Genomic DNA, 16,357 nt, shown 5'->3' with positions numbered 1-16,357 from the left:
TTCTCGCGTGCCTGTGCCCTTAACACGCTGTGCTCTCTGGTGGCACCACCACAAAGTCAGTGCGGCGCGTTGTGTATATATATCGTTGCGTTGCAGAAGTTACATGTACAGATGTATTTACAATATTTAGAAGAGAGAGAACGATGCATAAACAAGATGGCTGTCGAGAACGATTCCACTTCTACACGTCAAATCATCTTCTAACTGGCGCCACTTTTGGTTGAGTCGTAACATAACCCCCGCCTGTAAAGGTGCGATCTCGACGCTAACTATAAGGGAGGTGAACTCGCGGCAAACTAAGGCTTCAGCCAGGACACATGCAAAACGTCCGTGGGGACAGACGATTCGAGCGCAGCGATCTCGCAGTTCACATCGCCAAGCTGAAGCAATATCGTGTAGGACCCTGTGTAGCGCGGCAGCAGCTTTTCAGACAAGCCGACACGGAGACAAGATGTCCATAGGAGGTCAACGGAGCCGGGAGTAAATCGAATGTCCCGATGTCGGTTTGTACCGGATCCTCTGCGCGGCCTGAGACTCGGTGAGCTGGAAGCCGGCAATTTGGCGTGCCGTGCGAGCCCGTGCGAAGACGGATTGAGCACATTCAGTTGGAGTGCTCGTCGAGGACTCATCATCATCATCATCATCATCATCATCATCATCATCATCATCATCATCATCATCATCATCATCATCATCATCAGCCTGGTTACGCCCACTGCAGGGAAAAGGCCTCTCCCATACTTCTCCAACTAGCCCGGTCATGTACTTATTGTGGCCATGTCGTCCCTGCAAACTTCTTAATCTCATCCGCCCACCCAACTTTTTGCCGCCCCCTGCTATGCTTCCCGTCCCTTGGAATCCGGTCCGTAACCCTTAACGACCATCTTTCCTCCTCATTACATGTCCTGCTTATGTCCATTTCTTTTTCTTGATTTCAACCAAGTTGCATTAACTCGCGTTTGTTCCCTCACCCAATCTGTCTGCTCTTTTATTAGTCCTTAACGTTACACCCATCATTCTTTCCGTAGCTCGTTGCGTCGTCTTCAATGTAAGTAGAACCCTTTTCGTAAACCTCCAGGTTTCTGCCCCGTACATGAGTTCTGGTAAGACACAGCTGGGGGTGGGGGGGAGGGGTTGTACACTTTTCTCTTGAGGGTTAATGGCAACCTCCTATTCGTGATCTGAGAATGCCTGCCAAACGCACCCGAGCCCATTCTTATTCTTCTGATTATTTCAGTTTTATGAGGAAGGAAGCAGTGTGTCAAAATGCATAGAAGGGTAGTGGCCGAACTGACCTTTACCAAGCTGATCCAAAACATGTATTTGCTGCCCTAAAATGGACAATTCAGGCTCCAATGTGTCAAATTTGCTTCTCTAAGAGCGGCTCCAAAACTTCTTTGATTGCTTCCATTTTTTCCCTCTGTTTTCACATCCTGTACTATTATGTATAATCGATACGCATTTGTTCATCACTGTCCTGATCGCCGTAGCACATACGCATGTATATCACATGGGCCCACACTAGCCTTGGCTGTGGGCCCAACAGTTGTTCGTTTAGGTTGATGTACAAATTTATGATGAAATAAATAATGTCTAATGTCTAAAAGCCAGCGGTCTGGTGACGGAACGAATTATAAGCGAAGGTCACGAACAGTAGCATGCTGTCCCAGTCTTTGTGGTCGACAGAACCGTACGTAGAAACCATTTACGTCAACGTTCCCTCTCCGTCACTCCGTTTGTCGGCGGGGGTGGTAGGCGGTGGAAAGGTTGTGCTCGGCAGAACAGGAGCGACGTCGGTCTTGAACTACTCGGGACGAGAAGGTGCAGCCGAGATCAGTGAGGAGCTGCCGGGGTGCGCCGTGATGAAAGATGACGTCATGTAAGAGGGAATCTGCCACCTTAATTGCACAGCTTGCGCACAAAGCTGACGTGATCGGGTACCGTATCGCGTAAGCAGTCGCGACAACGACCCACTTATTGCCAGATGTCGACGTCGGAAAAGGACTGAGAAGATTGAGACCAACGCGAAAGAATGGTTCCGAGGGCGCATCGATGGGTGGAAGGCGTCCAACAGGCAGCACAGCAGGCTTTTTGTGGAGCTAACAGAGCGCTCAGGCTGTAACGTTGTGGTGCACAGAGTGGTACACAGGCCTGGCCAGTGCAAGCGGTGGCGTACGCGGTCGTAAGTACGCGAAACGTCGAGGTGGCCTACACTAGGCGCATTTACCAATTTTTTACGTGGCAGAAGTCAGATATAAACATGTATTTACAATTTTTACAATAAATAGAACGGTGCATAAGTAAGATGGGTGTCGAGAACGATTCGACCTCTACACGTCAAATCGCCTTCTTCGAACTGGCGCCATACTTGGTTGCGCCATGCGAATATATATATATATATATAGATTGCGACCAACGCGAAAGAATGGTTCCGAGGGCGCATCGATGGGTGGAAGGCGTCCAACAGGCAGCACAGCAGGCTTTTTGTGGAGCTAACAGAGCGCTCAGGCTGTAACGTTGTAGTGCACAGAGTGGTACACAGGCCTGGCCAGTGCAAGCGGTGGCGTACGCGGTCGTAAGTACGCGAAACGTCGAGGTGGCCTACACTAGGCGCATTTACCAATTTTTTACGTGGCAGAAGTCAGATATAAACATGTATTTACAATTTTTACAATAAATAGAACGGTGCATAAGTAAGATGGGTGTCGAGAACGATTCGACCTCTACACGTCAAATCGCCTTCTTCGAACTGGCGCCATACTTGGTTGCGCCATGCGAATATATATATATATATATATATATATATATATATATATATATATATATATATATATATATATATATATATATATAAAATACAGTAATTGTCTGAATACACAGTTCTATTGCAGGCGTCGCCATTTTGTGATGAAGCAACAAGCATTATTACTATTATTATTATTATTATTATTATTATTATTATTATTATTATTATTATTATTATTATTATTATTATTATTATTATTATTATTATTATTATTATAGCGCTTTCCTTCGTCAGGCGCTATGTCGGTGTGTGAAATCGCACTGGAGGGTGCACGGCGTACGCACTAATTGAAGTCGAGTGGGAAGTTTTCGCGTTTTTGCGGAGAGGTCTCAACAAGGTTTTGCGATAGGGGAAACTTCTTAGCGCGTCGTTAGTAAGCTCTGAGCTTTGTTATAGCCGCAATGTCGAATGGCGAAGGGCTTATACAGGTGATACCACAGCTCTGCCCGCGATAGGAATGGGAGGCGGGCCAATTTTGAACATTGACGACCCGTAATACACGTACAACATGCCATATTGTATGTCTATCTAGCCTTCAGTTATAGTAAGCCGTCCCCGTGTGCTGTGCGGTATGCCTCATCAGCGTAAATACATGTTAATGCAGGTAACTAGCTCGAAGCTCCGAGGACACACGTTTTGATAGCTCTTGTGCTCGTAAACTTTTCGCACTACGATTTTCTAAGCATTGTTTGCCAGGCGAAAGGCATCAAGCTTTACAAAATAAAGAACTGCAATGTAACTCGACCGGAAGGCTCATTAACATGGCTAAAAAGACCTGATGACAGTGGCTGCGAATATGCCGAGATAAACCAGACACACGCGACGCGTTCAGAGAACATACGCGCTCTTAGGTCTCGAGTGGTGCCTGTGCAAAGCCACCTCGGCGACTCGAGCTATTCTCTGCAAATGCCGCTCTATTTTCTTAAGTATTACGGCACACGATGCGAGGCGTCGGCCACACAGCGCATCAGTGAGATTCGGAAGCGCAGGAGGGCTCACGTGAACTAGGGGCTGTCGGAACAAGGTAGGCACGGCTTTGGCTACAGAACGAAAAGAACACACGCTTATTTTCTTCATCGGTACTTACTTTTTTCCTAATACGTCCCCGGCCAACTTCTACCATTCTCGGTTGCCAAGCATGGTTATCTCAGAATGTAATTGAACAGAATAACTTTAAGCTGCACGCACGAAGGGATAGTTGACTTCGTCCGTTCGCAATAGCTTACTGACTCTACGCACCTTTTGTTCATATGCTAGTTTTGTCGTGGGTGCCGAGTTCGTCACCGTGCGTTTACTGGAGACAAAACCTGAACATACACTCGACGAAATTTATGGCGTCAATAACACCTGTTTATGCTGGCATTCAAAAGCGGGCGCTTGTCTGCAATCGCAGCGGGGGAATCGTCGCGGCTGAAGTTACACTTCACATTTGCTTCCGAAAGTTATGTTTATAGGCGAGTATAGTAAAGCGGTAGCCTGTTGACCTTTAGTCATCTAAAATTCCAGCAATCTCAGATGGAACGCGTTAGAATCGCACTAATTCGCTATGGCACCGCTACTGTTCCGAGCTACTACTGAGAGATGCGGCGATTCGCACATTACAGTGCGAGGAGGTGTATATCTGTCGATCTATACCCGTCTATCTATCTACAACTCTATCACGCCCCGCCCTACGGATTCAGCTCGCAGTGACGGACAGCGGCCAGGAGCTGCTGGGAACATATGGGTCCCGTAACTAGGAAAGCACCCCGTCTGGTACCTGCGTGCACCACCGATTTATTTCGGGCCGAGTAAATGTTGCTTCATCATCATCACCAGTCTATCGCGGATCAATCAAAGTAGTTTTTAGGCATGTACTCATAAGATCCTCTTAGCTGGACTTCTGCGCGATAAGTTGGCCTTGTCGCCTGCAGCGTTATCTGACTGAGCTATCTCGGTTGCTCTGTTTCTATAGCCAGAAGTTCGAATCCTCGGCTTTTTTTTTTAATCTGAAGGTAGTCCGCTAGAATTAACCTCCTCCGATACACTACATCCCCAAGCTCCGAGTGGCGCCTGACACCGGCAAAAATGCCGACAGCCAGTGGGGCTATACTAATCAAGGTAGAACCATATTAGGAAGACCCACTAAGCTTCAACAAAAGACACTCCCTCACCAGAACAAGAAGTGGCGTCCCTAATGCAATATTTGGCCACTCCCTTCCGAATGACTCATTCAATAACCAATGGCCCTCAGTCCCTAGCAGCATCGGAGCACCTGACAATGGTGGCGGTCAGACCTGTAACGCAACAAAGGGTTATAAGAACCTCTGGGTCCGGACAGGCCGCCAGCGGAAACGGACCCTGTGAACGTTTAACACCCGAACTATCTCGAGTGAAGCTAGCTTAGCAGGACTCTTTGAGGAACTATCAGACATTGTTTTGGATATCATTGGCCTTAGTGAGATTAGAACATGGTGAGGCTTGTGCAGTGCTGTCTAACGGCATGTCCTCTGCTATAGAGGTCTCCCAGTTAAGAAGCAATGCGGGGTAGGATTCCTAATCCAAAAGGGCGTAGTGGGCAACACTGACGAATTCTACAGCATTAATGAGAGGGCAGCCGTAGTCGTAATCAAACTTAAGAAATATAGTATAAAGGTAGTACAAACCTATGCTCCATCGTCCAGCCACAGTGATGATGAAGTGTATCAGTTTTATGAAGATGGTGAATTAGCGATGAGAAAAGTGCAAACTCAGTATACCGTAGTAATGGGCAGTTTCAATAAAAAAGCGGGGAAAAAGCAGGCTGGTGAACAAGCAGTTGGCAACTACAGCGTCGATTGTAGGAACGTCAGAGGGGAGGTGCTGGTAGAATTCGCAGAAAGGAATAAGCTGCGAAAAATGAACACCTTTTTCAGGTAGTGTAGCAACATAACATGGGCCTGGAAAAGCCTTAACGGTGAAACAATAAACGAAATCGATTTCATGCTTTCTGCCGACCCCATCATAGTGCAGGATTTAGAAGTGATAGGTAGGATAAAGTTCAGTGGTCATAGCTTAGTGAGGGCTAGGATTCACCTCAACTTGAAGAGATAAAAAGTAAAATTGGTCAAGAAAAAACAGGTCAACGTAGACGGCAGTAATGGTAAAAGCAAACAAATTCAGGCTGGTACTTGCAAACAAATATGCAGCCTTAGAACAGAGACATGATGACATAGAGGTAATGAATGAAAGCGCAACTAGGCGGTCTTCAGACTAGAAATTCAAGTGAGTGGCAAGGCAGCAAGGGAACCAGTAGGCAAGCTCTGCCAAGCAACGAAGGATCTAATAAAGAAACGACAAAGAATGAAACAGTCCGACTCGAGAGATCTTATAGAATTCTCGAAAGTCAAAACTGATCAACAAGGAGAAAATTACGGATGATAGAAATTATAACGTAAGAAAGACTGAGGAAGCAGTAATAAATGAACGCAGCACGAAATCACTGAAAAGAAAATTTAGCATAGGACGAACCAAGATGTATGCACTGAAAGATAAGCAGAGTAATTTCATCAGCAATCTTGAAGGTATAGTAACAGCAGCGGAATAATTCTGTACTGACCTGTACAGTAGACAGAGGAGTCAGGATACCTCCATTCGAAGCAGTAATGAACAGGATACAGAAGCTGCTTCTATAACTAGCGATGAAGTCAGAAGGGCGTTGCAAGATATGATAAGGGGAAGAGGGGCAGGAGAAGATGGAGTAATCATCGATTTAATCAAATATGCAGGAGATATCATGCTGGAAAAGCTTGCGGCCCTTTATACACAATGCCTCACGACTTCAAGTGTACCAGAGAACTGGAAGAATGCCAATATTATACTACCACAAGAAGGGGGACGTCAAAGAATGAAAAAATTATGGACCCATTAGCTTACACTCAGAGTTGTAGAAAAATATTCACCATGTAAAGGGGGTTTATTCGGGTCGTAGAGAAGCAGCGACCAACGCGGCGACAGCAGGGAGGGCGCAGCCAGCGAACGAACTGGGTATGAGCCGCGCGATGGCAACGGGGCTTTTCAGCCTGCCGATCTTCGCCACAATTACCCCCGGAATTGAAGAGTAGCCATCCGGGCGACCTAGGAAGAGGTGGGCGGATCGTAATACTGCTTCAGCCGGTCAATGTGCACAGTCTCTCGCCCCCGATGACGCAGATCGGGAGATGGCGATACGCGTTCGACCACGTAGTTCACTGGTGAAGTTTGTGCAACCACTTGGTATAGCCCGTGGTACTTCGGGAGGAGCTTGGACGAAAGGCCAGGAGCAGCAACAGGCCGGACCCAAAGCCACACGAGCGAGTCGACGGGGAAGGGGTGAGGAGGAGGATTGAGGTCATTGCGCTCTTTTTGGCGGCACTGTTGAGCGGGCGTCAAAGAACGGGCCAGTTGTCGGCATTTCTCGGCGTGCCGAGCAATCGCAGAAACAGGTGAGCATTCAGCAGGGTCCGGCCGGTACGGGAGAACAGTATCAATGGTGCTGGAGGGATGGCGGCCGTAAAGCAGAAAGAATGGTGAGAATCCGGTAGTGGCTTGAGAGGCAGTGTTATATGCGTAAGTGACGAACGGAAGTACAAGATCCCAGTTGGAGTGGTCAGATGCTACATACATTGATAGCATGTCACCAAGGGTTCTGTTGAATCGTTCTGTTAAGCCATTGGTCTGTGGATGATAAGCAGTAGTAGTGGGGTGAATAATTTGGCATTTAGATAGGAGTGACTGCAGGACGTCCGAGAGGAATACGCGGTCCCGATCGCTCAACAGTTCACGAGGGGCGCTATGGCGAAGAACGAAGTTGTTTAGAATGAACGAAGCGTTGTCTTTTGCTGATGCGGCAGGCGAGGCGGCGGTTTCAGCATATCGTGTCAAATGATCTACAGCGACAACAATCTATCGGTTGCCAGCGCCAGTAGATGGAAGAGGCCCTTATATATCAATGCCGACATGGTCGAATGGCTGAGCTGGGCAGGGAAGTGTTGGAAAGGTGCGGTGGAAAGATGCGGGACACATTTGCGTCGCTGGCAGGCAATGCAGGAGCGCACGTATTTGTGGACGAAGGTGTACATCCCTCGCCAATAATATCGTAGGCGAAGCCGTGTGTAAGTTTTTGACCCTCCGCCATGACCACACTGCGGGTCAGAATGAAAAGCGGAGCATAAATCTTGTCGTAGGTGGCGAGGCACTACTAAGAGCCATTTGCGGCCGTCATTGTGTTAGTTGCGGTGGTATAACAGTCCGTCGCGGATTGTGAAATGCTGGGCCTGTCGGCGTAACGCTCACGGTGCCGAAGTTGCCGGAGGATTTGACAAAAAGTCGAATATCATGACGATCCATGGGTCTTTTCATTGCTCCGATGCCATGTCCAGGATGTGAAGTGGTGAGATGTCATGTCTGTCGGTAGAAGTGCTGCTGTCTGAAGTAACTGGGGAGCGCGAGAGGGCATAGGCGTCAGTGTGTTTGCGTCCAGAACTATAGACGACACGGCTATCATATTCCTGAATTCGGAGGGCCCACCGAGCGAGGCGGCCTGATGGGTCTTTTAGGTTGGACAACCAGCAAAGAGCGTGATGATCCGTCACCACGGCAAAACATCGACCGTAGAGATATGGACGAAATTTTTGAAGAGCCCATATGATTGCCAGGCACTCTTTTTCTGTGATTGAGTAATTGGCCTCAGGTTTCGTTAGGGCACGACTGGCATAAGCGACTACGTATTCGGCATTAGTGTTCTTTCGTTGTACGAGCACAGCACCAAGGCCGACACCACTGGCGTCAGTGTGAAGTTCTGTAGGTGCGCTTGGATCAAAATGGCGCAAGACTTGCGGAGATGTGAGTAGGCGACAAAGAGTCGTAAAGGCATCATCAGAGGCTTCCGACCAAGCAGAAAGTTCATTGTCGCCTTGGAGAAGTTGGTTAAGTGGTGTGATCACAGTAGCGAAATTGCGAACGAAACGTCGAAAATAAGATCATAGGCCAATGAAGCTGCGTAGTGCTTTCAAGTTAGTGGGTTTCGGAAATTCGGATACGGCGCGAAGTTTATCAGGATCAGGAAGAATGCCTTCTTTCAAGACAACGTGGCCTAATATAGTCAGTTTTCGAGCTGCAAATCGGCACTTCCTTAAGTTAAGCTGGAGACCAGCATTCCGGAGAGAGGTCAAAACTTGATGTGAACGCCGAAGATGGGTCGGAAAATCAGGGGAAAAGACAACAACGTCATCAAGGTAGAAGAGGCAAGTATGCCACTTCAGGCCCCGTAGGATGCCGTCCATCATGCGTTCGAAGGTGGCGGGCGCATTGCACAGACCGAATGGCATTATAGTGAATTCATACAAGCCATCTGGTGTTATAAAAGTGGTTTTAGAACAGTTAGCGTCAGCCACGGGCACCTGACAGTAGCCAGAGCGGAGATCTAAGGAGGCAAAAAAAAAAACTCCGCTCCTTGCAAACAGTCAAGTGCGTCGTCAATACGTGGAAACGGGTATACATCCTTTCGGGTAATCTTGTTAAGCCTTCGATAGTCGACGCAAAGTCGTATGGTGCCGTCTTTTGTTTTAACTAGGACGACTGGTGATGCCCAAGGACTACTAGAAGGCTGGATGACACCGCGATTGAGCATATCGTTCACCTGGTCATTGATAACGCGTCTTTCAGTCGCCGATACTCGGTAGGGATGCTCTCGAAATGGTGCATGGCTCCCAGTGTCGATAGTGTGCGAAACAGTCGTTATGCGGCCGAGTGATGCTGCTTGGCAATCAAAAGAGGAAGAGAAGGCTTGGAGCAAGCGAAGAAGTTCGTCTCGCTGCGTCGTCGTAAGGTCACTGGCAATAGCTGGCGTAAAAGAACGCGGCAGTGACTGAGGACGCGATGCCTCGAGAGCAGCAATATAAGTGGAGTCGTCCATCGTGTCAAATATTGAAGATGAGGTCAGTGGCTCTGCTCTGCCAAGGTTTTCACGGCGGCGTAAAGTAATTGGTTCAGCCGATGGGTTTGACACGCACATGAGAGAGGCGCCAGCTTTAAACTTGAGGACGGCGAACGGCAGTGGTAGAGAACGGCGGCGAACTAAGAGTTCAGATGGAGCGAAGAGTACTGTGCCGTCATCTACATAGTCACAAGAGATACTGACAAGAGTGCAAGACCAGGCAGGTATAACGGTGTCTTTTGAAACAGAGATTTTGCGACAATGGTCCTTATGGTCAGCGACAATATCGGTCGAAAACTGAAACAGCTCGATTTCGGCGCGGGCGCAGTCAATGATCGCATGATGTGTGGAGAGAAAGTCCCAGCCTAATATGACGTCATGTGAACATGATGGCAAAACGATGAATTCTATGATATAGAGGACCTCCTGAATTACGACACGGGCAGTGCAGGCGCCGGATGGCTCAACGTGCTGCGCGTTGGCAGTTCGAAGAGACAGTCCATAAAGCGTAGTCGTCACTTTTCCTATCTTGCGGCAAATACGCGCATCTATCGCTGAAAGTGCAGCACCGGTGTCGACAAGTGCTAGCGTCAATGCTTGTTCTATTGTGACTTCAATAACGTTCTTCGGAAAAGTGTGAGGCCTTATACATTTCGCTGGCACCTCAGTTCTCGCCTCCTGAACCGCGATATTTAGTTTTCCTGGCGCAAAAGGCTCCGACGCTGGTGCATGGGGCAAAGAGAGCGGCGGGGAGGAGAAGGTGAACGGCGAGCGGCGGAGAATGCGGTGTCGACGACAGGAGGAGATTCAAAGGCGTCCGAATAGTTGCGGCGTTGTTGGAAACGTGGCGCATATGGACGCACATTGTTGGGGACATTCAGTGTAAGGAGGCGACAGTGACGTGCTACGTGTCCAGCACGGCCACAATAAAAACAAAGCGAGCGATTGTTTTCCGTGCGCCAATGATCTTGAGGTCGTGCATGCACCAGTGGCCGGACTGGAGGGGATACGGGCGGGCGCAAAGGCGGGCGAAGGGGCCCGTAGGTCTGTGGTGCAGGCCTCGAAGCGACTTCGGCGTACGTCAGGGGAGTGGCAACCGGAGCCTGCTGGAGAGAAGGTGGAATGTGGTCGGCCACCTGCTCCTTGATGACAGATTGGAGAGCGGGTGCCAACGGAGAATTTGACTGGCCGTCTGTAAGGGGAAATAGAGAAAGCTGACGAACCACCTCTTCACGGACGAACTCCTTGATCTGCAGCAGTAGCGACGTGTTATCCGGGGAAACAGCCAAGCTCGACATTGAAGTCGCCTGAGGAGGAGATTGGCGGGTGGCTATGCGTTGTTCGCGGAGTTCGTCGAAGCTTTGGAAGAGACTGACGAGTTCAGAGACTGTCGCCGGATTTTTCACAAATAGCATCTGGAAGGTGTCGTCTTCAATGCCTTTTAGATATGCGGATCTTCTCGGTGTCAGCCATTGTGACGTCAACGCGGTTGCAGAGGTCGACAACATCTTCTATATTACTTGTAAATGTCTCCCCGCACTGTTGCGCACGACTACGCAAACGTTGCTCGGCGCGAAGCTTGCGAACGGCGGGCGCCCGAATACCTCCGTCAAGTTAGTTAGTCCACGTCGTGAGATCACGTTCATGGTTGTGGTGCCGCACGCTGGCGACACCGCTCAAATAAAACGATACGTAATTCAGTTTTTTTGGTGCCGTCCCAGTGGTTGTGGATGCTCACCCGGTCGTAGTCAGCGAGCCAGTCTTCTACGTCATGGTCTTCGGTACCGCTGAAGATGGGTGGGTCGCGTTGACGCAACAGGCCGGGGCAGACCACGGTTGTCACCGGGGCAGCGGGTTGTGGTTGCGGTGGTCCTTCTTCCGGCATAATGAAGAGTGGCTGCACTGTCCGGTTGCGAAGTTCTAGAATTCCGGTTGTACCCAGCAGCTACACCAATTGTAAAGGGGGTTTATTCGGGTCGTAGAGAAGCAGCGACCAACGCGGCAACAGCAGGTACGGCGCAGCCAGCGAACGAACTGGGTATGAGCCAGGCGATGGCAACGGGGCTTTTCAGCCTGCCGATCTTCTTCGTCACAGCCAAGATAAATTTCAATACAATAAGCGTAACACTTAGCTTCCGTCAACCGCCCCCCCCCAAGAAAAATAAAAAAACAGGCTGGCTTCAGGAAGGGATATTCTACAATGGATAACATCCACATAATCGATCAGGTAATTGAGAAATCCGCAAAGTGAAATCAGCCGTTTTATGTCCTTTCATAGGTAACGAAAAGGAATTTGATTCAGTAGAGATACCGGTAGTCACACAGGCATTACACATTCAAGGAGTACAGGACGCATACGTCCTGTTGTACTTACGCTTCTGGATAAGGACATTTACGTGTTTATCCAGAAGAAGAGTATGAACATACCTATAAGGAAGGGGGTCAGACAAAGAGAAACAATCTCTCCAACGCTATTCACTGCATGCTTGGAAGAAGTATTCAAGCTAGTAAACTGGGAAGGCTTAGGAGTGAGTATAAACGGAGAATATCTCAGCAACCTTCGGTTTGCGGATGACGTTATCCGGCTCCGGAACACTGTGGGCGAGTTAAATAAATGATTGTGGATTTTAAGGGAGAGAGTACATGAGTGGGGTTGAAGATTGATATGCAGAAGACAAAGATAATTTTCAATAGACTGGCAAGGGAACAAGATTTCAGGATCGCCAGTCAGCCTCTAGACTCTGTGAAGGAGTACGCCTACCTAGGCCAATTACTAACAGGGGACGCCAATCAAGAGAAGGAAATTTACAGAATAAAAATGGGATGGAGCGCATACGGCAGACACAGTCAGCTCGGGACGTGAATCTTACCATTATCTTTGAAAAGAAAAGTGTACAATGAATGCATTTTAGTGGTACTAACATATGGGGCAGAAACTTGGAGGCTGGCAAATAAGCTTGAGAACAAGTCAAGGATTGCGCAAAGAGCGATGGAACGAAGAATGTTAGGCGTAACGTTAAGAGACAGATAGAGAGAGGTGTCGACCAGAGAGCAAACGGGGGTAGCCGATATTCTAATTGACATTAGGAGAAAGAAATTGAGCTGGGCAGGTGATGCAATGCGTATGTTAGATAGCCGGACCATTAGGGCTACAGAATGGGTGCAAAGAGAAGGAAAGCGCAGTCGAGAACTGCAGAGGACTAAGTGGGGCGATGAAATTAGGAAATTCGCAAGGGCTGGTTGGAATCGGTTAGTGTAGGACAGGGGTAATTAGAGATCGCAGGGAGAGGCCTTTGTCCCGCAGTGGACATAGGAGGCTGGTGACGATGGTTATTTTCGAATTCTGTTACCTCAGCACAGCAGCTCGCTGCTTTACCCATTCGACCACTTACTACCCAGTCGCCCAGGTAGGTTGGAAAACAGTTAGACGCAAACACATAAGCAATTATACATAGAGAGATAAATAGATAGCCCCGGTAAGGTACGTGGAGTACCATCAAAGAATGCTAACGCATTAAAATCCTGCAAGACCCACTCACGATGACTGTCGACGGTAATGCATTTAGTATTGAGTCAATATAGCTACACAATGTATTGCCAACGTCGAAAACATTTATGTATGAGGCGTGTACTGCAGCGGGACTCATCTTTTGCGCTTCCCTAAGAACACTAGGCGTCATCTAGCCCTGCAGCCGCGAAGCCTGCACATGGGCTCCAAAATTCGTGGCGTGCTCGTGCGTGCAAACGTTGAGAAACGTGTCATAGAGGCCGCCGGACTCCTGTCGTGGTTTTTTCCTGATATGCTGCCTCATCTAGTGGCCCTGCCGAAAAGGCCGCTCATGGCCTCCGAGACGAAAAGCGTTGCGAACGCTGAGAATATTTCCCTTGCTTGCTGCACACCCAATGGTAGCTACGCAGTGATCGAATGTTGGTTTGACGGTTGATTTAGAAGCCTGTTTCCACACCACTGCAACCTGATGCACTAGCCATTCGACCGTAGACTACCCAGTCACGGAGGTAGGCGAGAAAACGGTTAGGTACAAATTTACCTTGATGCGTACATAGACAGATGCACTAGAGCCACGGAATATATGTATAATAACTCTGGATGCTAAGGCATCAAATATAAAAAAAAATCGGTGTAGTACCCTCTAGCACCCTAACGCTTGAAACGTTAGCGCCGTGGTACGCTAGCGACGCTTTGCTAAAACTGCCAATTTATCCAAACCCTGGCAGGCCGTGACAGAGACGTCGATCGAGAACAGCAACCCGGACCTGTGGCTGCTGATCGACGCAGAGGCGTCGCCGTTGACCTGGGTGCGCGCCATGGTGGCGTCAAGGCTTGCTACCTCCGGACGCGAATGGGTCGACATATTCGCCAAGAAAAACAGCGGCACGTGAGTATGGCTGCACTGGTGCGCAGCGTCTCATTGCACGGCCTGTGTAAGAATTTCACTGGTGTAGGCGCCTTTGCAGTCTCCCCCGACATTCGGCGACATCTGCATGACGTTCAACACCTACGCGTCGGGCACTGTGATCAGTTTCCGGTTCCGCTCGCGGATGCGATGCTACTGTCAACCACAAAAATTTTACGCAGCACGAAATCTGAGAAAAAAAGCTGAATGTCTGGGAAGCCTCACGACGCAGCCTTGTATCCGCATTTACAAGCCTCTACCACAATATGTGAACAACATTCTGATATGTTTTACTGACTGCTGCTGTTGTAGACTGCTCAGAAATTGGAACGTTTTCCGAGATCTCGTACTCCATAAATCTTTGTGGTTGACTGTACATTTGGTTGTTGCTTCGATGTTCGAAGGCAACTCGGCCGGGAATAAAATCTCAAGCCCGTGAGATTTGGCAGTTGGTGTTGCCAAGGCCGAGAAATCTGAATTTTTTCATATCCCGAGGCAACAACGGCAATACTGCGTGCTTATCGTGGACGCTCTATCGGATAGTTTCCCAATTGTGCTTTTTTCGTACATTGTGGAATTAGCAAAAAGAGAAGCTTTACGAGCCATAGCTGCCTTTAAATCGTGCTGGGCATTAGCGATGTTGTGTCAGTTTCGCGAGCTGTCACGCCTGTTTGACGGCAGTGAGGCACCGGTTTGTAAACCAATTCTATTGGACTTGATGTGTATCTGATGCAGTGTCGAAAGTATTGCTCTGCAGCATAGTGTGCCATTATGCACTACTGTCCTTCTTTCAGCTCTTTTCTTAGGCTTGTGATTATCATGGGCGTTGCTATAATGTACGTGTTGATGAAGTGTTTCGTAGCGGATGGAACACAGGTGAGCATATATCTCGCAAAGGTGTAAGTGCCGGATGTTTCTTTGAGCGCGCAACTTCTAAAGAAGCAGTCTGGCCCCAGGGGGAGTGTAGGTTGGGGGTGGGGGCGCGCTCTACTCCGGATGACCCGGGCAGCCGCGTGCGTCCGCCCGAGCCGCTGTAGCTCGAAAGCCATCTGCGACGGGGACAGAGTCCGCTGTATTTTTGCGGCTTAGTTCACGTTGAAGCGAGAGGCAACACGAAGGTCAATTCGCTCGCTGCTGCTGCCGCGCTTCCTCGCTCCAGCATTCTGACAGCTAGTTTCCGCGGTCATCGAGCGAGATGTGTTCACGTTTTTTAACACGCTAACAATTAAGAACCTAAATTTTTGTTGAGTTAGTAAGTATGCATACGTTTACAAGACTACAAGGCCGATAAAGCTACTATTCTTACTTCGTATAGCTGTCCACTAATTTGCTATCGCAATCGATGCTCGCCTTTATGGCGAATTTTTATTTATTTATTTATTTATTTATTTATATATTTATACTGCATTCCTGTTTTGCTATATACGGAGTGGTGTATCTAGTGAGCGTTCCGCGGTTTAATCGTGCAAGCGTGCTCACTTGATATCCGCAGGGGGCCCGCCCTGTTCAAAAGTGGTGGGCGCAAACTGCCATTCCTGTCTTGCTGCCCGAGCCCCTTTCACGCCATTTCAGCACCCTACGGGTCAAACGCGAGCGTGCATAGCCGTGGAACCATCATATTTCTGCAACAAATTGCACGATTGTAGCCCTTATAAATACTGATGAGTGTAGGATTGAGTTTGATGCATTATTCCTACTATGGCTGAGTGAACTGTTAGTGTGCGCACGTATTGTGTACTTCTTCTCGTCTTTCGTCCGGGTTGCGCTGCCCACCCATAGCAACATGTTCAATCACCAACTCGCCCAGCTTGCCGTGTTAACTGAGCGAGCTCTCTCGAACGCGATCACCCCGTCTCTCGGATCGGCACACGTGCTGCTGAGCTATGCCTCTCTGGCGAGCGAGAGGCTAGCTCTGATTGTATCAGGGAATATGGCTGCATTCCCCACTACATTCAATGTAGTGCGCCAATGGTGCCATGTGTGCTCGCGACCCGTCCATGGTCAAGTAATGGCTTTCTTTGATCTACAAAGTAAGGAGCGGGTGTATGGCACTCTTGCAAAGACGTAGGCGATCATCGCATTAGCGCTCACTGCTTCTTGTACACACGCTGTAGACAGGACGTAAAAAAAGAAAAAGCTTACCCGAAATTGCTGAGGCCAAAAGGGAACTCCGAAGCGCATTCTTTTTTCTATTTACCATAA

General features: G+C 48.7%; 1 protein-coding gene across 1 annotated transcript in view; it reads left to right on the top strand.

The window, feature by feature from the left end:
• LOC142592565 (putative phospholipase B-like 2) overlaps positions 1-16,357 on the top strand; it is an 88,229-nt gene that overhangs the window by 45,300 nt on the left and 26,572 nt on the right. The window contains exon 7 of the mRNA XM_075704083.1: positions 13,977-14,137. Within this exon, the coding sequence (XP_075560198.1) occupies positions 13,977-14,137 (161 nt within the window). The remainder of the gene's footprint in view (positions 1-13,976; positions 14,138-16,357) is intronic.

The sequence above is a fragment of the Dermacentor variabilis genome, chromosome 9 (assembly GCF_050947875.1).
Source record: "Dermacentor variabilis isolate Ectoservices chromosome 9, ASM5094787v1, whole genome shotgun sequence".
NCBI classification, from domain to species: domain Eukaryota; kingdom Metazoa; phylum Arthropoda; class Arachnida; order Ixodida; family Ixodidae; genus Dermacentor; species Dermacentor variabilis.
Note: the sequence above shows the minus strand (reverse complement) of the source record. Positions and strands in the feature narration are given on the sequence as shown.